Source organism: Esox lucius, chromosome 25 (genome assembly GCF_011004845.1).
Source record: "Esox lucius isolate fEsoLuc1 chromosome 25, fEsoLuc1.pri, whole genome shotgun sequence".
Lineage (NCBI taxonomy): Eukaryota > Metazoa > Chordata > Actinopteri > Esociformes > Esocidae > Esox > Esox lucius.
Genome location: NC_047593.1, coordinates 14,713,070 through 14,731,718, shown reverse-complemented (window position 1 = coordinate 14,731,718; position 18,649 = coordinate 14,713,070). Strand labels below are relative to the sequence as shown.

At 46.6% G+C, this 18,649-nt stretch overlaps 1 protein-coding gene across 1 annotated transcript in view; it reads left to right on the top strand.

The window, feature by feature from the left end:
• Positions 1-18,649, top strand: part of znf827 (zinc finger protein 827) — a 72,544-nt gene that overhangs the window by 8,114 nt on the left and 45,781 nt on the right. Inside the window, exon 2 of the mRNA XM_034290917.1 lies at positions 16,985-18,340. Within this exon, the coding sequence (XP_034146808.1) occupies positions 16,985-18,340 (1,356 nt within the window). The remainder of the gene's footprint in view (positions 1-16,984; positions 18,341-18,649) is intronic.

The following is an 18,649-nucleotide window of genomic DNA, read 5'->3' as shown; positions in this document are numbered from 1 at the left end:
GCGTTGGAGGGGCCCGTCAGTGATTGGCCCTGTTTGTTCCCGGGTTGCCAGTGTGTTCTGAATGGGCCGTCACCCTGTCAGCTGTTGGTTCAGATTGTTAGTGCCGTGTCCTAAATGGCACCCTATTCCCTAACAGTGGCCTCGCTCTGGCCAGAAAGCCCTGTGGGAAGCCTCTTGGCTTTGAACAGGAGCAGCACTCTGCCGTGGGGGGAGTTTTTTTTTTGTGTGTGGGGTGGGGGCACGCTTGAGGTCATTAATCCCTGCACTCTACGGGGAGTGGTCAACAGCAGATGTATTTGCACTTGCTACCAGAAGGTTTTCTAGATTAGCGGGCAAATCCCCCCCCCCCCCCCAAAAAAAAAAAACTGTTTAAAAACCTCATTTGGCACGCATGGCCAGACTTGGTGTTGGTGGACTCTGGGCCAGAGGCGAGCGTCCCAACCCGCCCTCCTCTCCTCATGGTACTTTGCGCTCTAAGTCCATTTGGCCTGGACACATGGCTTGCATTTTTTTTTTTTTTTAGGAAGGAAGTGCATTTTGTTATTTTGGGGGGGGGGGGCTGTTAAATGTAGTGTCCTTTTTGTTTTCTTAGGAAACTCTTTTTGTACAACACTTAAGTTAAATGAGGTCATCAGTAAAGCCAACGTTCATCAAGGTTTTACATATTTAATTATTGGTTTCTGTTATTTGAGTTACTCTTAACATCTTCAATGAATGTGATGGCTAATGTGATAATGTATGATATCTCTGGAAGCTTAAACATAAACCACATTTTATGAGCATGTTTTGCGATGTATTCTTTAGACTTCAAGCAATGGCTGACATCTGTAAAATGATTGACGTTATGTTGGTATGTATAAAAGTATGAAAAAGTATGCTGAAATAAATTCCCCATAGATAAGTGTAGATACATTTGTATATCGTCCCGTCAAACTCTTGGTAGAACGTGGTGCTTGCAAAGCCAGGGGTGCGGGTTTGATTCCCACAGGGGAATACACATTGTTTGAGTTGCTTACATTAAAATGATTTTACATTTAAGCAATTTTCCAGGTGTTGTTATCCAGAGCAAATTACATTATTGAGAGAGCTCAACTAATGCTTAGTCTATTTTAAACTAAAATAATGAAAAGATTATCAGTTATCCTCTCTAATAATTCAAAAGTACAATAATTTCAGAATCATATTTTTTGTGTTCAGCTGTCTTTCTTTATGATAAACCATGTTTTTTTTGTATTTTTTTTAACGCGCAAAATACCAGACTTTTGCTAATGTGTTCAGTCTGCCCAAAAAGCTTGTCAGTTCCATATAACACAATTCCATCGACTTTTTCTGGCGTACGCCGAAGCGTACTGCAGACACGTCGGATGTTAAATGTGTATTTTGTTTGTCCTTTCTGAGAGACATCAACGCTGTGATCTCCATATAAGTGTCACATCCGTAATACAGAAACGCTCCACAGACCGTCTCTTGTGTGAGCCAGTGGATTGACCTCGGCGACCCCGGCAGTCAGTGATGAGGTCATCACAGACAAGACATCTCTAACCCACTGTACGCAGAGGGCTTAAGTGCTGGTTGTCATAGCGATCGTTACGCCACTGAGAACAGCCTCCCTCGCGGGTGAAAGAGACAGCGTCGACGCAGCTTTTGAATGCGGCAGCGTTCGGGTCATAACCCGGTTGTGGCGGTGACCGACGGCGACCCCGGTAGGGAGGCTGGACGGAGATGGATACGGATGCACAGACAACAGACATGCATCAGTGTCTGCTCCGTATAGATTTCAGGTCAGGATTTGAGATCGGCGCTGTGCGCCATGCGGGCCATGTCGTTTATAGAGGGAGAGGGAAAGGGGGGTGTGTGAGAGAGAGAGAGAGAGAGCGAAAGAAACCGAGAGCTAGAAAGAGGGAAAAGCGGGACGGTTGTCCCCAATGTCGCCGCATCCCTGACGTCGCCTATGGGCTCCGGTTTGAAGTAGTGCACTTCTGAATGTAGAGAAGAGGGCTGTATTTGGGACGCACTCGGTGTGTGCCGGCGGGCAGGGACGGCAGCGCAGGGCGAACAAAGCCTCTGCATTCCCACTGGCTGCCCTGGCCAGGCGTTTAACATGAAGATTGGAAATGGAATCAGGCCCCCCACCCCCCAGTCCCCCCACCTCTTCTCCGCCAGACCTGAATGCAAATGAAGGTTAGCCTCTCTCCTGCATCTCTCCTCTCTTTTCTTCTAATGGCCGCAAACTGCCTCTGGAGCCCCCCCCCCCCCCCCTCCTCTATTTCTGAGGATGAACGGATGAGGAAGAGGGACCGGCACCAATTCTGATTAGCGTCCCTATCCTGAGTGACAGGCTCCAATCCAATCAGGCACCACCGCAGATTCCTCTGCCAACCTGCTGTCATCCCAGTAACACTGTTGAAAAAGCCATGTCTCTTTTGAAACTATTGCCCTCCCGAGCCTACTGCTCACTCATGCCCTAACATGCCCTCCCCCCTCTCTCTCTCTGTCTCTCACTGTCTCTCACTCTCTTGTACACACAATCCCACACAGCATATTTCTGCCCCCCCCCCCCCCCCCCGTCTATCGCTTGCTGGGTCCTTATCCCACCCTCTCGGTCTCTCCGGGTGCAGTTTGTCTGGTCTTGTTTAGCCCACTCAACCCTGATACCCAGCAGTTTTGCCAACTTATTTTTTATCCGAAAGGAGTCCGAAAGGCAAGTCGCCAAGATGGGCACGTTTTCGGCAGTTGACCTAGCGATGAGGTTGGTGAAGTTCCTGCCTCCGGCTTGGTGTGAACATTGCTGTAATGCTGAGTCGGCGCTGATTACGCTATAAAGCACCGCGAGTTAAGGGTCCTCACTCGACTGAACCCATAGATAACTATAGTTTCCACGGCTGAACCGATCTCTACGTCTCAGAGGCAACGTTCATCCAGCTACATGTTCCTGGACGGCTGAACTTGAAAATCAACTGTAACATTGTTTGCCGTATGGACAGAACTCTGATCATTTCTCATGCTTGATTTCACAAAGCATTACTTGCTAGCTCTTTTTAATAATTTGAGCTTAATTAAAGCCTGAAGCTAGTATGGCTGGTAGCGAGCCAACTAGCTAGCTAGAAAGATTAGCTAACATACAAGCCATCACGGCTTTAACGTAAAGTTAAAAGTTACTGCACTGACACAATCTGCTTCCTGCTCGCTTAGCTATCCAACTGGCTAACTAAGTTAATAATTAACAACACTGTAGTCAAGCATGCGTACTTCAAGCGCTGAACTACCACACCTATTAGAAGGTCTTTTAAGATTAACAACTAGCCAGCTTGTACATCTAAGCCACTGCTACGACAAGTATCATATATAATAATCACACTTCCTTCCAAAAAGCACAACTAGCAAGCTAAAAAAGTAAATAGCCAGCACAAAACTTGTGTAAATGCGGCACTGCTCATTAATAGCAGATGTACGACTGGCATTGCGATTGAACTGGCTTTTTTGCTTTAACCATAGCCTAATGACGCTTCTAAGCTTGGCTAATGTTACCTCAGTCACCCTTTAGTTTTCGCATGAAGTAGCTGTGACTAGCTGTTTGTGACACGGTCAAAATTCATGTCTACTGCAATGGCTATATAAAATGTGCATGCCACCAACAATGAGATGAACACACAAAATCCTGTATGAAAGGGATATCTGTCTCTGGTTGCTGTAGCAGTGCTGGTCTCTGTGTCAGGGTGACAGGCTGTTGTAGCAGGACTGGTCTCTCTGTTTATATCTCTGTGTGACAGGCTGTTGTAGCAGGGCTGGTCTCTGTTTATATCTCTGTGTGACAGGCTGTTGTAGCAGGGCTGGTCTCTCTGTTTATATCTCTGTGTGACAGGCTGTTGTAGCAGGGCTGGTCTCTCTGTTTATATCTCTGTGTGACAGGCTGTTGTAGCGGGGCTGGTCTCTCTGTTTATATCTCTGTGTGACAGGTTGTTGTAGCGGGGCTGGTCTCTCTGTGTATCTCGTCCAGTGCATTGTTGTCAGTGGGCCCTGTGATTTACAGTGGGCTGTAACGCCCCCGTCTCCCCCTGCCTCCCTCGCCTCACACGGGGGAGGCTGGCCCATACACAAACATATACGCACGCACAAACGCTCTCACACGCTTCCTCACTCTGCCGTCATTTTGTTCCCTGTGTCGGAGTAGGCAGCGTGGCTTGTGCTTCGTACTACCAGAGCTCCGCTGTTGTCATAGCGCCGCCCACTTACAGCGAGCCCACTTCTACGCCTGGAAGTTCAGGTTCTTCCTTCTGTCCTTTCAGTGTTCATGCAACAACTAATTTAATTGGTTCTGTTCTGGAACAGTTATTGTGACCAAATTCATTGTTTCCTGGCAGTGATAAAATGAGTTATTTCATCATTTGAGTTTTTTACCTTATTCACAGTCTACACAGGAAGTGACTTGGCTTCCAGGGTTTCCTGTCGTCTCCACGGGCCTCCACGGACCTTCTACAGAACTAGCACTCAGAACTAGCACTCCTGATTGACTTAGTTAAAGGCTTGGCAATTTATTTGACTCATTTCATCGGGTGTCCCAGTGTTCTGTTAAAACAAAAAGGTAAAACCTCTGAGGAGGCACAAGGAGAGGACTGTGTGCGTGCACAATATAGCCCTGTACCCTAAATTTAGACGTAGTGTATTTTGAGCACAATGAATGTATTCTACTTCAAAAAGTCTACGTAGCCTATATTTGCCGTTGCTTTCTAAGATTGGGAGAGTGAGGATGCTGAGGGAATCTCTGTGAATTTCTGATGTTATTCTTAGCACTGTGACATGACTCGAAAAAATATCCCATCGATTTACATTTAGAAACTGTCCACCAACCTCTGTGGGGGAAAAAAAAAAAAAACGAGCTCTGTGGCGGCTGCCAGATCTGAAGCAACTTTAGACTGTAGTACATTGAAACTGTTGTTTTTACCTGAAAGGATTAGCCTGGGACTGTCCTAAATAAAACTGGGCTGTCTACCAAATGTGCAAGTGGCACTGGAAGTATAGCCAGTCAGTGCAGGCTGCCTGACCTCTTCTCAGTGCTGTCCGTTGGTTGTTGTAGTTTCCTGTAACAACTGTATCCTATCAACTGTCCCTGTGACCTTTTCACTATTCCAGGAATGCAAATGTGGTATTAAATGCCAGAATGTATCCCTGTCCTATAGCTTCCTCGATTGTATTATTTGTTATCGTTGACCGTGGTAATGTTTAGGCAGAATCGTAGACAGTTAATTACATCCACAGGCGCTCTGTGAATACCAAGTATTTCTATTGTGAAAGTGTGTGTTTGCGCCTGTGCGCGTGGGTGCGCATGCGCGCGGCTGTTGAGGTTTCTGAGTAGCCTACTCTGTGAAGAGCTTTGATGACACATCTGAGATTATGGGCATGTGTTGTTTTTGTAACATAGGGAGGAAAAAAAAATCTAAATGCTAAAAATGGAAGGGGAAAAATAAACGCGAGTGCAAAGGGCGCTCCATCTGCGATGAGGTCTGGGGGCCTCAAGTCGACTCATTCTCTTCCAAGAACACTTCTCCTTCCTGCTTCACCTCTGGCACAAGGCCCAAAGTACCCACAAAGTGCCGGGGCCAGGACCGAAAATACACAGATGGTAATCTGCTGCTCTACGTTTCAACGTGACGGACAGAACCGAACCACAGCCATGATTGCTGGTACCCCCACCCCCACGCGGACCACGGCCCATACAGGGTGTGTGGTTAGGGCTGGGCTCCAGACCCAGCACGAAACTATGGGCTTTCCGCTTTCCCCATATTGTCTGTATCTGAGACTGAGATGTTGGGTAGCCATTTTGGCTCCAACGTGTGGTTTAGCTTGGGTGATGCACAGCATTCTATGTGTACATAGGCCTACTATTGCTTATTAGATAATTTAAAGTGTGGGCTACCAGGATACTTTCCAACTCGGGGTGTTAAAAGCGCAGTTCAAGTGTTGTATTTTTAAACTGGCAAATGCCGGCTGGTGCTCCCAGAACTCCAAAGGTCACGAACCCTTTGGAGTTGGCCCACGCATCACCATCTCTCTGAACCTGGATCAGTCAGGCACGCTGACAGCTGGATATCTCACAGCCTTTATCCTTTTCCACAACTGATCCCAGACCGGTCTCTCACTCCCAATGTTATAACCGTGGATCATGTGCGTGCTGTCAGGACAAATCCCAAATGTGACACACTGTTCGTTACACTAGTACATGCCCCCTCAGAGAAACCCAGGGTTTGTCAAAAGGGCCCTACCTTTCGGGTTGTTTTTGACAGCATCTAAAATGGACCAAGGTTTATTCACCCTTTTTGCCAAGAGAGAACCTCACGCGAGCGCACGCAGACACACCCACACACTTTTTGTTCCATTATCCTAGTGGGGACCTCAACAGTAATACATTTTTTTTTTTTTCTTAAACGTAACTTTAATCCCTAATATTGACCCCTTAACCTAAAGCTGAACCATTAAACTAATCCCTACCAATGTTCCCTGTATTTATTTTTGCTACTGTTGTTAGCGGTAAGTTAATCTTACGATGTGAGAATTATTTGAGACGTTCTTTCATGTCCTTTGAAGCTGTGTCAACTAAGGTAGAGTTTCAGACTGTTGCTAATAGGCTACTATGGATATTTGTGCATTATATAGCCCAATCAGTGCCCTACCAACAAAACTATTGCAGCAAATTATTGACCTTTAACTGGGCTAATGACTTGTTAACTAGCAATGAATATCAACAGTATTGCTGCATGCACCTTTCTGCTGTTGGCTCTGAGGGCTGAGCCTTTTTGGGCTAGTCGAAACAATTCGACTCTGTTCGCTCTGGCGCTGCCTAGATTCATATCTTTAGGAGTTACACTTGATTGTTTTACCTCAAAAAGCGGCTGATATAATGTGTATTCGATGATATTAGAGAGAAACCTTTACTTTGGGTACTTCAAACTAATAAGGTGAAGTCAGCAAAGTTTATTCTAGTGCATCTGTACGAGTAGAATATTTTTCTGCAAGACAGTCATTGAGCAGGTGCATGACTGCACTTGCTTACAACTCAGAGTAAATCCTAACCCTATTCCGAACCCCTAACCCTAATTTGGACCCCTAACCCTAATTTGGACCCCTAACCCTAATTTGGACCCCTAACCCAATTGTAACTAACAGTCAAAGACCTAAATAGTCTTTTTTCCTCACGGAAACTGTCCCGAGTCCCCACAAGGTAAATAATAAAAAAAAAATGTTAACTGTCCTTGCAGGGATTTTCCCCAGGATAACAAAACACGTATACACACACACACACACACACACACACACACACACACACACACAATGTTGTTTTCCAACAGCAAAAGAAGACGAGAGGATGCTGTCCCAATTAAAGGAATCGCCTCCCTCTTCAGGAGAGAGAGCTGACTGTTACTGATTTACTAGGACATGATCCTGCCGGTTTGGAGAGCTAGCGCCTCTCCCACCATATTGTCAGGCGCGGCGCGCTAATAAGGCCGGACCCCAGTCTGTCGGATACACTCATTAGCATAGCCCGGGGCCACGACAAGCCCCGAACTGGGCCCAGCCGGACACTAGCCCCCATCCTCCCTATCACCTCCCTACACACTCAACGCTCGCTGTAGCTCGACTCTTCTCTCCTGCAGCCCTGCTCCCTCGCCCGTGGTATACACCTCCTTTTTCCTCTCAGTTTCTCCCACCCTCCCTCTCTTCTATCTCCCTGCCTCCCCCTCTCTCCCTCCTACCTCCCCTCTGCTGTAAAGGTTATGGTCATGACTCTCGTCTTGGCATCGTAGACGCTGTCTGGATGCTTCTACTCTAGCCTTAATCTGCTAATGGCCTCCTCTACGTTCCCCCCCTCCCCTCTGCGTACCCCGCCTCCTCCCAGCCTCCTCCCAGCCTCCTCCCAGCCTCCACCCTAGCCTAAGCCTGGAGGTCAGTGGGGTCTATTTGTTATGCCTGGCTGAGTAGCTGCAGTGTGTGTGGCGGTAGCTAGGCGACACCTCACGCGGGTCATGTGATCGACTGACCTCCCGGAAACAACCCCTCTCTCCCCGTCTGCGCAGGGACCATTGTGTCCGGTGAGGACGGCTGAAATCTGGTTGTCTCCGCTGGCTGGCTACATGGGCCCCGTCAAAGTACTGTCCTGGCAACACCGCTCCCTCGGGTCAAGGCGAGGCACCCGGGCAGTTGCCACGGCCAGAATAACCCTGGCGACAGCAAGTTCACAACTCGAGCCCTTCACACGGCTGCGCTGCATCTTTCTTTGTAATAGAGTAAAATTAGGAGAAGGCTCTGGTGCTCTTCTGAGTTGCGAGGTTCTTTCATGCCCCTCTGACTGTTATTCTGGCCTAAAACCTCTCAGAATATGTCTCGACAGCTTCACTGCACTTCATTCTACACAGGCGTATGAAGCCGTTTTCCTGTTAGTTTTGGTGTTCGTTTTAATGTCCAAAATGCATTATTATGAAAATGCATTTTCTGATATTTTTTATATATTATTCTGTATAAAATGTAAGGGCTATTTCTGGATTTTGTGCATTGTATGAAAGGAAAGGTAAATTACTCAAATGTAAATGAAAGGGTTTTTATTGGAAAGAATATTCACATTTTAGTTTTATAGAACGAGCCAGGTTGTTATGGCCCTCCTGAAACGTTTCAGATTTATGTTTTATTCTGAAATTGCATTTTTGATGTGATAGATGACATTAAAGTCTGCAGTTTGGGGTCATGGAGTTCCTTTTAGTGGCTAAGTAATAGTTGAATAAGTTCCAATGTTTCTGAAGTCATTCAGAGTAACAATTCTGCCATTCTGTGTTCTACTGCTGTCTGTTTCCGTGGTCTGTTGTGCTTAACCTATTCGTCCACAATACAGCCCTACTAGGCTGTATTCTACTGTGGTTTGTGACTGCTAGGATCTCCAATTGGTTATGGCCAACATTTTTGCAGTCATTCTTTGTGCACATTTAGGTCACCCTTTGTTTGAATCGCTTAATTTGAAGAGTACTGTAATTAATAAAATACTTAACTAATTGGTGTACTTTTACTTCTTTGAATTTTCATAGATCATATGTTACAGTTGTGAGTTTTCTTTAACTTTCCTGAGAAAAATGTCTTCGAAGCTTAGTGTTGAAACTGTATTGTATGGTCATTCACTGTGCAGTCTCACGGTATGGGTATGTCATTTGGTGTTATGATGCCATTGTCAGGTGGTGTAACAGATTTTTCATTTCATATTACATGATTGACTTTTGAGGAGTGGTGAACACAACCATTAACTTATTTGATGTAAAGAATTTTTGGTCTGCAGGTTTTTCTGTTTACTCTGAAGCTATGTGTGACCAACATCAGCACGTTAGCCTTTGTCATTCTAATGCTATTTCGATTCCAACTTGTTTAATTTAGAAATATGTATACAGCTCTGGAAAAAATGAAGAGACCACTGCACCTTTTTCTTTCCTTTCCAAAAAAAGTTGAAAGGGTATGTTTTGAGTGAGGAACAGACGTGTTCAATTTGCAGTGGTCTCTTCATTTTAATCCTTCTGTTCCTCACTCAAAACCTTCCTTTAAAATTGTTCCTGGAGCTGTATGTGTCTAACAATGCTTAAAATAAATTATTTGTCAGAAAAAAGTATAATAAAAAATTGTTGCAATATATAAACAGCATCATCAGCTTTTTAGTTGAACCATGAAGCTATGTCACTGAGACCAGTTACACAGCCAGGAGCTGCAGGCAGACAGTCTCCCTCTATGATACTGTATGTCACCGTCTCTGTCCTCGGGAGAATGTACAGGCATACACACACACACACACACACACACACACACACACACACACACACACACAGTACATTCACACACTGCTTACATCCATACAGAAGCACTGAATCACCCTGGTGTGTGTAGTGTGTGTGAGTGTAGTGAGTGCTAACAGACTTGGACTGCTGAGTACCCTGCAGCTGTTTGTCTCAACGTGCAAGTCATCCCCGCCATTACACCGCTAAATGGTTCCCCTTCACACTGAGGCGGACAGACGCTCTCTGCCTCCCTCTCTCTGCCTCCCTTTCTCTGCCTGCCTCTCTCTGCCTGCCTCCCTCTCTCTGCCTGCCTCTCTCTGCCTGCCTCCCTCTCTCTGCCTGCCTCCCTCTCTCTGCCTGCCTCTCTCTGTCTGCCTCCCTCACTCTGCCTGCCTCTCTCTGCCTGCCTCTCTCTGCCTGCCTCCCTCTCTCTGCCTGCCTCCCTCCCTCTCTCTGCCTGCCTCCCTCCCTCTGCCTCTCTCTACTTCACCTCGCTGCCTTCAGTCAGAGGATTTTTTAAGCATTCCGACAGTCATACTTTGTGTGTGTGTGTGTGCGCGTCTGTCTTTCCGTGTTTTCCCTTCCTGGCTGCCTCAGTCAGATTTTGGGGCTTTTGCTCTCTGGCTTCAAGCCGTCATTGAACTGTAGAGGCTGTGTAAGGAGTGAGCTGTGCACTCAGTTGTAGTAGACATGGGGTGTGTGTGTGTGTGTGTCAGGCTAATGTACAGTCGTCTGTCTAAGACAAAGCCCCCCCACCTCCCATGCAGCCTGGACCTGAGCCGTGACCTTGCAAAATGTCAGGCTGCCCACGGGGTAGCTTGGCCTATGCCACACACACACACACACACACACACACACACACACACACACACACACACACACCCTTACGTCCCTGCCTGTGTCACACGGAGCCGTGGCGGCGGTTTGCACCCGACGAGGGATCACTGTGGCGTTGCGGCCGGCCTAGCGCGACGTAGTGCTGTGTGGCGGACCCTCGAGAGCACATCGCTGAGCCCTGGGCGCGAGAAAAGGAGAGAGTGAGGTATTGACTGACAGCGTTACAGTGTGAGAGAGGAAAGAGGGGAGAGTTCAACCCCCCCCACCCACCCACCCAACCCTCGCTAATATTCCTCCCCCCTCCTCCTGCACTCTGAGACCTCGGGTCAGTGATCTAGCCGTTTCCCACTAACAACATTAGAGCCATTAGGGCCGGCCTGCGTTCTTCTCCGCCCCATGTGACATGGGCTCGGGTCACGCCTCACACTCCTCCCCCCCTGGACCGGCTCAGGTGACAAAGCTTTTGAGGAGGAGTGAACGTCTTTAGACCGGTCGACGCGGTCTCTCTCTTCCTCCGCTCGGCGGCGTCTTGGGTCGGGAGATGTTGGGAGGTGAAAGAGGTCTCTGACACACACGCACGCACACACACACACACACACACACACACACACACACACACACATCCCTGTTTGCGTGAGACGATGGGAGTGTGTGGCCCGGGTCCCTGCGTGGCGTTACATCGGTCATGCTGTGTGCACAGCCGGTCAGGTTGCGGTCACCTCTCTGGACCGCTGTCGTCCGCGGCCGGACCAGACGCGAGCCGACTGTGACCATCCCGGTGGGTCGTCGGGGCGGGGTTGCCGCGGCAACAGCTTTCGCCTCTGCTCGTTAACTGAGTAGCAGCCCACCAGTGTTCTTGTAGGGGTCGCCAGGGTCAACACTAGCCTTGGTGTGTGTGTGTGTGTGAGAGAGAGAGAAAGAAAAGCGCTCATGTTATTCTATTTTGTGTGTGTGATGAGAGGGTTGTGTATCAAGTGTCATGGCTTCTGTGCCTTTTCATGTTCTTATCGTTCGGCTGTTTGGTTGATGCTCCGTGAGTTTATTTTCTGTGTTGCCACCTCTACTATACTGTAAAAAGAGATGAAGAGCAAAGGAAAAAAAAAACAGTCAAGTTGACATTGTTTACGCCCAGGCTTGTTGCTTTCTGACATATTCTCACGGATGGGGTTTTGTTAATATGTATCAGGGATTCACTTTCTTTTGTTCGCCCTTGTCTGGCAAGCTGTAATGTTTTGCTTATGAATATTGATACGCCAAGTTTATATTAATGACCCTGGGTGACCTTAACCCTATCCTTATTGGTTCCCTGGTGGTATCTGCAGGCTCATGAATATTAATCGGGCTCTGTAACCTCCATTACCCTAATCTTTGCTGTCTAGCCTCCCTGAAGGGCCCGTCGCCATGGTAACCCTGTTACTAGACTCCTTGACCAAAAAAATAAAAATAAAAAAAAAAGACCCCTGGAAAAAAAAAATATATGGTGAAAATCAAGGATTGAGAAATCATCCAGGTTATCCAATTCTGCCTACTGTCGGTGGCGATTTTATTTTCAGCGATGATGAAAAACTTGGGCAAATTTGTGCAAGAAAAGCTGGGCTTGCAGTGGGATAATGTTTCTGCATTGCCAGGGCAGTTGGTTACCTCTTGCTGAGAGCGCTTAAGTCTATTTGGTGTCTTTAACCGGCTGTTTCCTTTGTACTTGGCTGGCTGGCTACATACTGTAGAGAGTGCTCATCAGGGACGATGAGGGACTGATCTAGTATAGACCGGCTCACAGTTCTAAGCCAGGGTCATGTGACTGCTGATTGCTGACAGATTGCTGATTTACCGATGGCATTCCTCCAATCAAGACAGTTCAGTTAATGCCTCATGCGTACATTTAGGCTAACTGACAATAGCGTTAGGGCACACCAAAACAACAGGTGTTGCCTATTTCTAAATCGTTTCCATTGGCTAAACTAACCCAGCATTTGCTGCAATACTTACAAATGCAAAACGATCAACTGTATAGAATTTACCCAAATTACTGTCTGGTATGAACAAGAAACCAGGCAAGCCAAGTTCAGCCATTCCGCAACAGAAAGTGTTGCCATCTCGTGATTCGAACCTGGGTCGCCCACGTGAAAGGCTGTGTCGTTAACCACCACACCACAAAGCTGTTCATTTGCCATCTGTCAGTATAGCCTCTTGTCTATACTGACACCCAGCATCTGTATATCCTGAACAAATCCTCTTTTGCCACTGGCCGTTTTAGTAGTTAATTGGCCAGTAACAAGCTTTACCGGTATCTACTAACTTACTGGAATAGAATTGAGCAATTGTTAGCGAGTCTGCCAAAGCTGTTTCATTTCATGGCATAATAACATATTTTATTCTTTCATGGCAAAACAACGTACTTCTCTTTCATTTGTGAATGACATTTATACAGTAACTATCAATAAAGGTGACAATAACTTTTTCATCAACTGAAAAGACCAGAAAATCGTGGAATCTACCAGCAATAATTAATAAATGTTGTTGCTCTCAATTGATTCGAACTTAGTCCTTCCACATGAGAGGCACCGTCTTTAACCACAACGCCCCTGCATTACATGTTCCTGCAGTCGCTAGACTCCGTTGAGGACTGTGTTAAACTGACTAACGTTTCTTATTAAATGTACCTCCACCATAGCATCTATGAACTGTATTGCTTTTGCCACTAGATGTTTTAACAGCTTATTAGCCAGTAATAGGCTTACTAGTATCTACTGACTTCCTAGGAATAATCATAAGATTTGAGTAATTGCTAGCGAGACTGAAGATGAACTTTTCCATGCCAGAAACAGTCGCAATATAACCATAAACTGTTTAATTTCAGGCTTACTATAATGTATATGCTAACAGTTTTTTTTAGCCAGAAAAGTTTTCGTCTCTACGGAATACTTCGTAATGCATACATCGCTTCACCTGCGAGGAGATACCAACTCGGGACCTATAGTTCACAAGTCCACTTCTGTAACCACTACACTATTTAACCAGGGTAGTTGGTCAGTCTGTCAGTCAGTCTGTCAGTCTGTCAGTGAGTGACATTTGCTCTTCTTAGCCTGCTCCACTTACGGTGTCCGGCAAAAAGTTAGAATATTAAGCGTGTCAAATTTGAAACAAGAAACCAGGCAAGCCAAGTTCAGCCGGCCCGCAATAGAAAGCGTTGCCCTCTCGGGATTCGAACACGGGGTCGCCCACTTGAAAGGCTGTGTCGTTAACCACCACACCCATGGAGCTGTACTTTTGCCGTCTGTCAGTCTAGCCTCATTTCTATACTGACACTCGGCATCTGTATGTCCTGAACAAATCCTGTTTTGCCACTGGCCGTTTTAGTAGTTAATTGGCCATTTGTGAATGACATTGATACAGTTAAACTGACTAACGTTTATTACTAAGTTCACCTCCACCTCAAATTGCGTCTATGTAGGCTGTTTGCCACTGGCTGTTTTAACATCGTCTTAGCCAGTAATAAGCTTTGCTAGTATCTACTAACTCACTGGAATAGTCATAAGAATTGAGCAATTGCTAGCGAGACTGAAAATGAACTGTTCCATGCCAGAAACAGTCGCAATATAACCGTATACAGTTTCAATTAAGGCTTACTATATTGTAGATACTAACGGTTTTAGCCAGCAAAGTGTTCGTCTATACTTCATAATGCGTACAGCGCTTCGCCTGCGAGGAGATACTCGGAACCTATAGTTCACAAGTCCGCTTCTCTAACCACTACGCTACTTTACAAGAGTCCGTCAGTCAGTCAGTCACTCTTCTTAGACAGCCTGCTTACTCGGTCTGGCGAATATAAATGACCAGATCTGAGAGGAGCCACGCCCCAGGTGAAACATATATTTGAGGAATTTACTAGAGATGTAACGATATTGACGATATCGCGCTATCGCGGTGGTAAACGTGTCTCGATATCGTCGTGGTTGGGTTACAATATTAAAAGGACAGGTGTCCGTCAAAAAGCAAGAGGAATAAACACAGTCCCGCGGAACAAATCATTGTTAACTACATAGACCATGATCCTTTGCGCTGCGTCGTCACAACAACCATTGTTAAGCCAATAGGATTGCACACTGCACGCTGTCCACACAAGCTCACAGCAAGCCAGCATGGCCGATAGCGATACTTGTAAGGATGAAAACAACAACCCCGAAGTTGAGATTGTGCCAGCCCCTGCAGCTTTTAAATCAGATGTCTGGAAACATTTTGGTTTCGCCGTGTCAAAAAACGCAAAAGGAGAGAAGGTGGTGGACAGACAATGGACTATGTGCAAGCACTGCCACAGTAAACTGCCATACAACACGGGAAAGACTGTTTAAGGAATTTTTTTTTTTTTACTGTTTTTTTTTCTTCTCCCTTGCAATGTAGATATTTTGTTCTTTCTGATGAAAAATGTGAACATAAGCTAAATGATAGGTCAGTTTTTTTTAAAAGGCTTTTTGACTGACTATTTTATTTAAGTTTAAGTTGTGTTCCTAAATACCAGTTTTAAAAGGCTGTATTTGCCTTGCACATTTTAAACCTGACTTAACTTGATCTTTGTTTGCACTTAAAGGGAATTCCCTATTGTTTACAATTGTTCTAGTTGCTTCTTAACTTGAACATTGCACAGAAGAATCAGTTATGCAACCAAATATTATTATACAGAATATTGATGTTCCTGACTACAACTTGCACTTTAAAAGCACTATGTGATCAGCGTTTTATGTTGTCATGATCCATAAATACAAAAATAAATTGCCTGTTGACTGGCAAAAGCAGAATAAATGTCAGTATTTTTTTTGCTATTATCATCACAAACATTATCGTGAGCTATTTAACAATACCGTGAGCTTTTCCACAATATCGCAATAAATATCGTACCGTGAGGTCAATATCGAAATTGTATCGTACCGTGAGATTTTGATATCGTTACATCCCTAGAATTTACCCTGGGATTCTCTGTGAATTGCACAAATTGTAATGCCAGAATGGCTTGTCAGAGTTGTTGAATTTTCTCGGTGCTCATGTTCAGAGTTTTGCTGAGTTGTTAGAATCTTATTCCAATGATTCGCGGCTGTCAAAGGCTAGCTGCGCCAAACTGTCAAAGTATTAACACTGGGTTGTGCAGACATGCTCTATAAATACCTTTGTTTTAAATGTTCTACTAATTTAGTATGTTTTCTCAAAATCAATTTGATGTTGAAATGTGTATGAATTAATTTTTTTTTACCCAAATCCTTTTCCTTATTTATATTCTTTTCATAACCATTCCAGAATAAATTCCTGAAAATGTGATGCAAAATACTGTTGAATTCAAACATTTGGCTGACAGGTCCACAACAATTTGCCTTCATTTTTCTTTCATGACCTGACAAGTCTTTTGCCAGATGCAGCATAAATTACTGGAAAAATATGAAAACATTCTTCAAACACAGTAAAGAGATGGTACCTAATATAACATCTGACAATACTGTACAGACACCCAGGCTACAGCTTTTTATTCTAAGCGTGACATTATATCCTATTTAATGTTAGAGCCCATACCAAGGCAGCACATAGATGTTTGTTAATCTAATGATATAATTGTTTCGGAATTTCCCATGATAAATGAGAGAACGTCTTGCCCACAGTTCTACATTGTGACCATTTGTCTTTGTTTAGAAACTGCCTTGGCCTAATCCCAATATTTACAAATTATACTTCAGCTTATAGGCTACATTATCACCATAAAAGGTTTGTTGAGGTTTTTTTTCGAGGGATTTTAAATACATGTTCACCTGCACCTCATGTATGATTTATAATAGGAAGTATACTATATTACACTTATTTCCCATAAGCCTGCGGGGTGCGCATGCGTGCGCGTGTGTGTGTGTGACTACACGCAACATAAATTAGGCCCTGAGACCTGGGATGCCAAATTATTATTTATTATAAAACATGTACATTTTCACATCTGCTCTGAGATTAATAAACATAAGAGCACAAATACATGTAGGAACACTGAGAAACCATGAAAGGTGTAACCAGTAGGAACTAGCAGCAACTACCAATTATGCAGTTATGGAGCACCAGGATGTATTTCCTTTTCCTATTGAGGCTCCAAATGGATCCTAACTTCCTCTGAAATTCATCACGGACACTACAGCAATTATTTATTTGAGTAATTTTCTTTCAGGTGGAGGAGGAAAGCGGGGAATGCTACCAAAGTGCTGCCAAATACAAATTCCATATAGCAAAGCGCTGTACATAGGAGCATTTGCTACAGAAATTGTAGCACTGTTGAATCCTTGGCCCAGCCCTTTCCTAAACATGTCTCCTGTTCCTGTGTCCTGTAGATGTGGACGGCGTCGAGGATGGCGGGCCCGACAGGGGCTGTGGTGCTGTGCAGGACGACGGTGTTGGCGGTAGCGGCTGGTACGCCTCCGACACGCGCTCCGAGTCGTCGTCGTTGTACGGCGGCGCCTTCCCTCACGACCACGAGCTGTACCTCCGTGGGGGCTCCTCTCACACCCCCTCCCCTGCTCGACCGGCCGAACACCCAGACACCTCTGCCGAGAGCTCCCTGGGGGGCTGCCCCACCCCCGTTCACGGTCACCGCCACCGGGCCTCCCTGGAGCTCCTGGGCCTGGGGGTGGACGAAGGGGTGTTCTCGGCCCAGGACACCCTCTCCTCCGTGGTGTCGTCCCTGTATGGCGAGGCAGCCTCCCAGGCCCTGGGGAAACCTCTGAGTAGTAACCTACGCCGACTCTTGGAGGCAGGGAGCCTCAAACTGGATGGAGAGCTTCTGGGGAGAGTGAGGGGAGGCGGTGCTGGAGGAGGGCGGGAGTCCCCCACCATCGGCCTGGCCCGGGCGCTGACCCTCTCGCCCTCCTCCCATCACGCTCAGCAGCTAAGTGCCCTCGCCCGGAAACTGGCGGCCAATAACGGCAACAGCGGTGGTGGCTCGGCCTCGGCGTCGCCGGCCTCCTTAGCTGCGTCCTCCATCAAGCAGGAGCCCTGTGACCCATATGCCCCGACAGCTGCCCCGAGCAACGGCGCTGGGTTTGTGTGGGTGGGAGTGGCCGGTGACGGTACGTGGCCCCCGGCAGGTTGCTCCGCCCCCGGAGGGGGCGGCTCCAGCCTTTCGCCGGACTCGGCCATCCAGAAGCTGAAAGCGGCCGCCAATGCGGTTTTACAGGACAAGAACGCTGCTGTGGTGGCCTCTTCCAACTCGTCCTCATCCTCCTCCAGCGCCTCGTCCATAGTACCCCCCTTGGGGGGAGGAGGAGGAGGGAGCCGTGGAGGAACAGAGGACTCGGTGCGCTTCGATGCCTTCACCTCCCCCTTCAGCCCGCAGTCTGCTAGCTCCACCCTGGCCGCCCTCTCAAAGAAGGTGAGCGAGCGTTCCCAGACCTCGTCCTCGTCGGACCACCAACACCAACCCTCCCCCGGCTCCTCCTTTCTCTCTCTCGTCTCCATGACCTCCTCGGCAGCGCTCCTCAAAGAGGTGGCTGCCCGCGCGGCAGGGAACCTCCTGGCTGATAAAAAGGAGGCCTCGCTAGGGGGAGGAGCAGGAGTGGCCCACCAGGAGGACATCAAGCCCCTGCTGGACAGGAACCAGAAGGCGGGCACACCCACGGGGTCCCACGGTACCATGGAGATGTTGCTGCCATCCACCCCCAAGGGAAGAGTCAAACCCAGCAGCCAAGCAGGTATGCCGACCTCTGACCCTCCCCACGGATGGCCTTCACGGGATTTTCAGTTTACAGTGTTTTCTTCTTGAAATGCATTTTCTCCCATTCACAATGGAGTCTAAACATTATTTTCAGTATTTATCAAAATCAATGGAAATGTCTTGATCCCTTCCTTTGTCCACTGCCACACAAAATCGATAATACCAAGTTAATCCCTGAAACCGAGGTAAACCCACTACAGTCCAGAACCTGGTAAAACCAATTTTAAAGGTAGTAGCAGCCGTGACTATGGACAGATACGACCTTTTCCCTTGCTTTCACCGACGT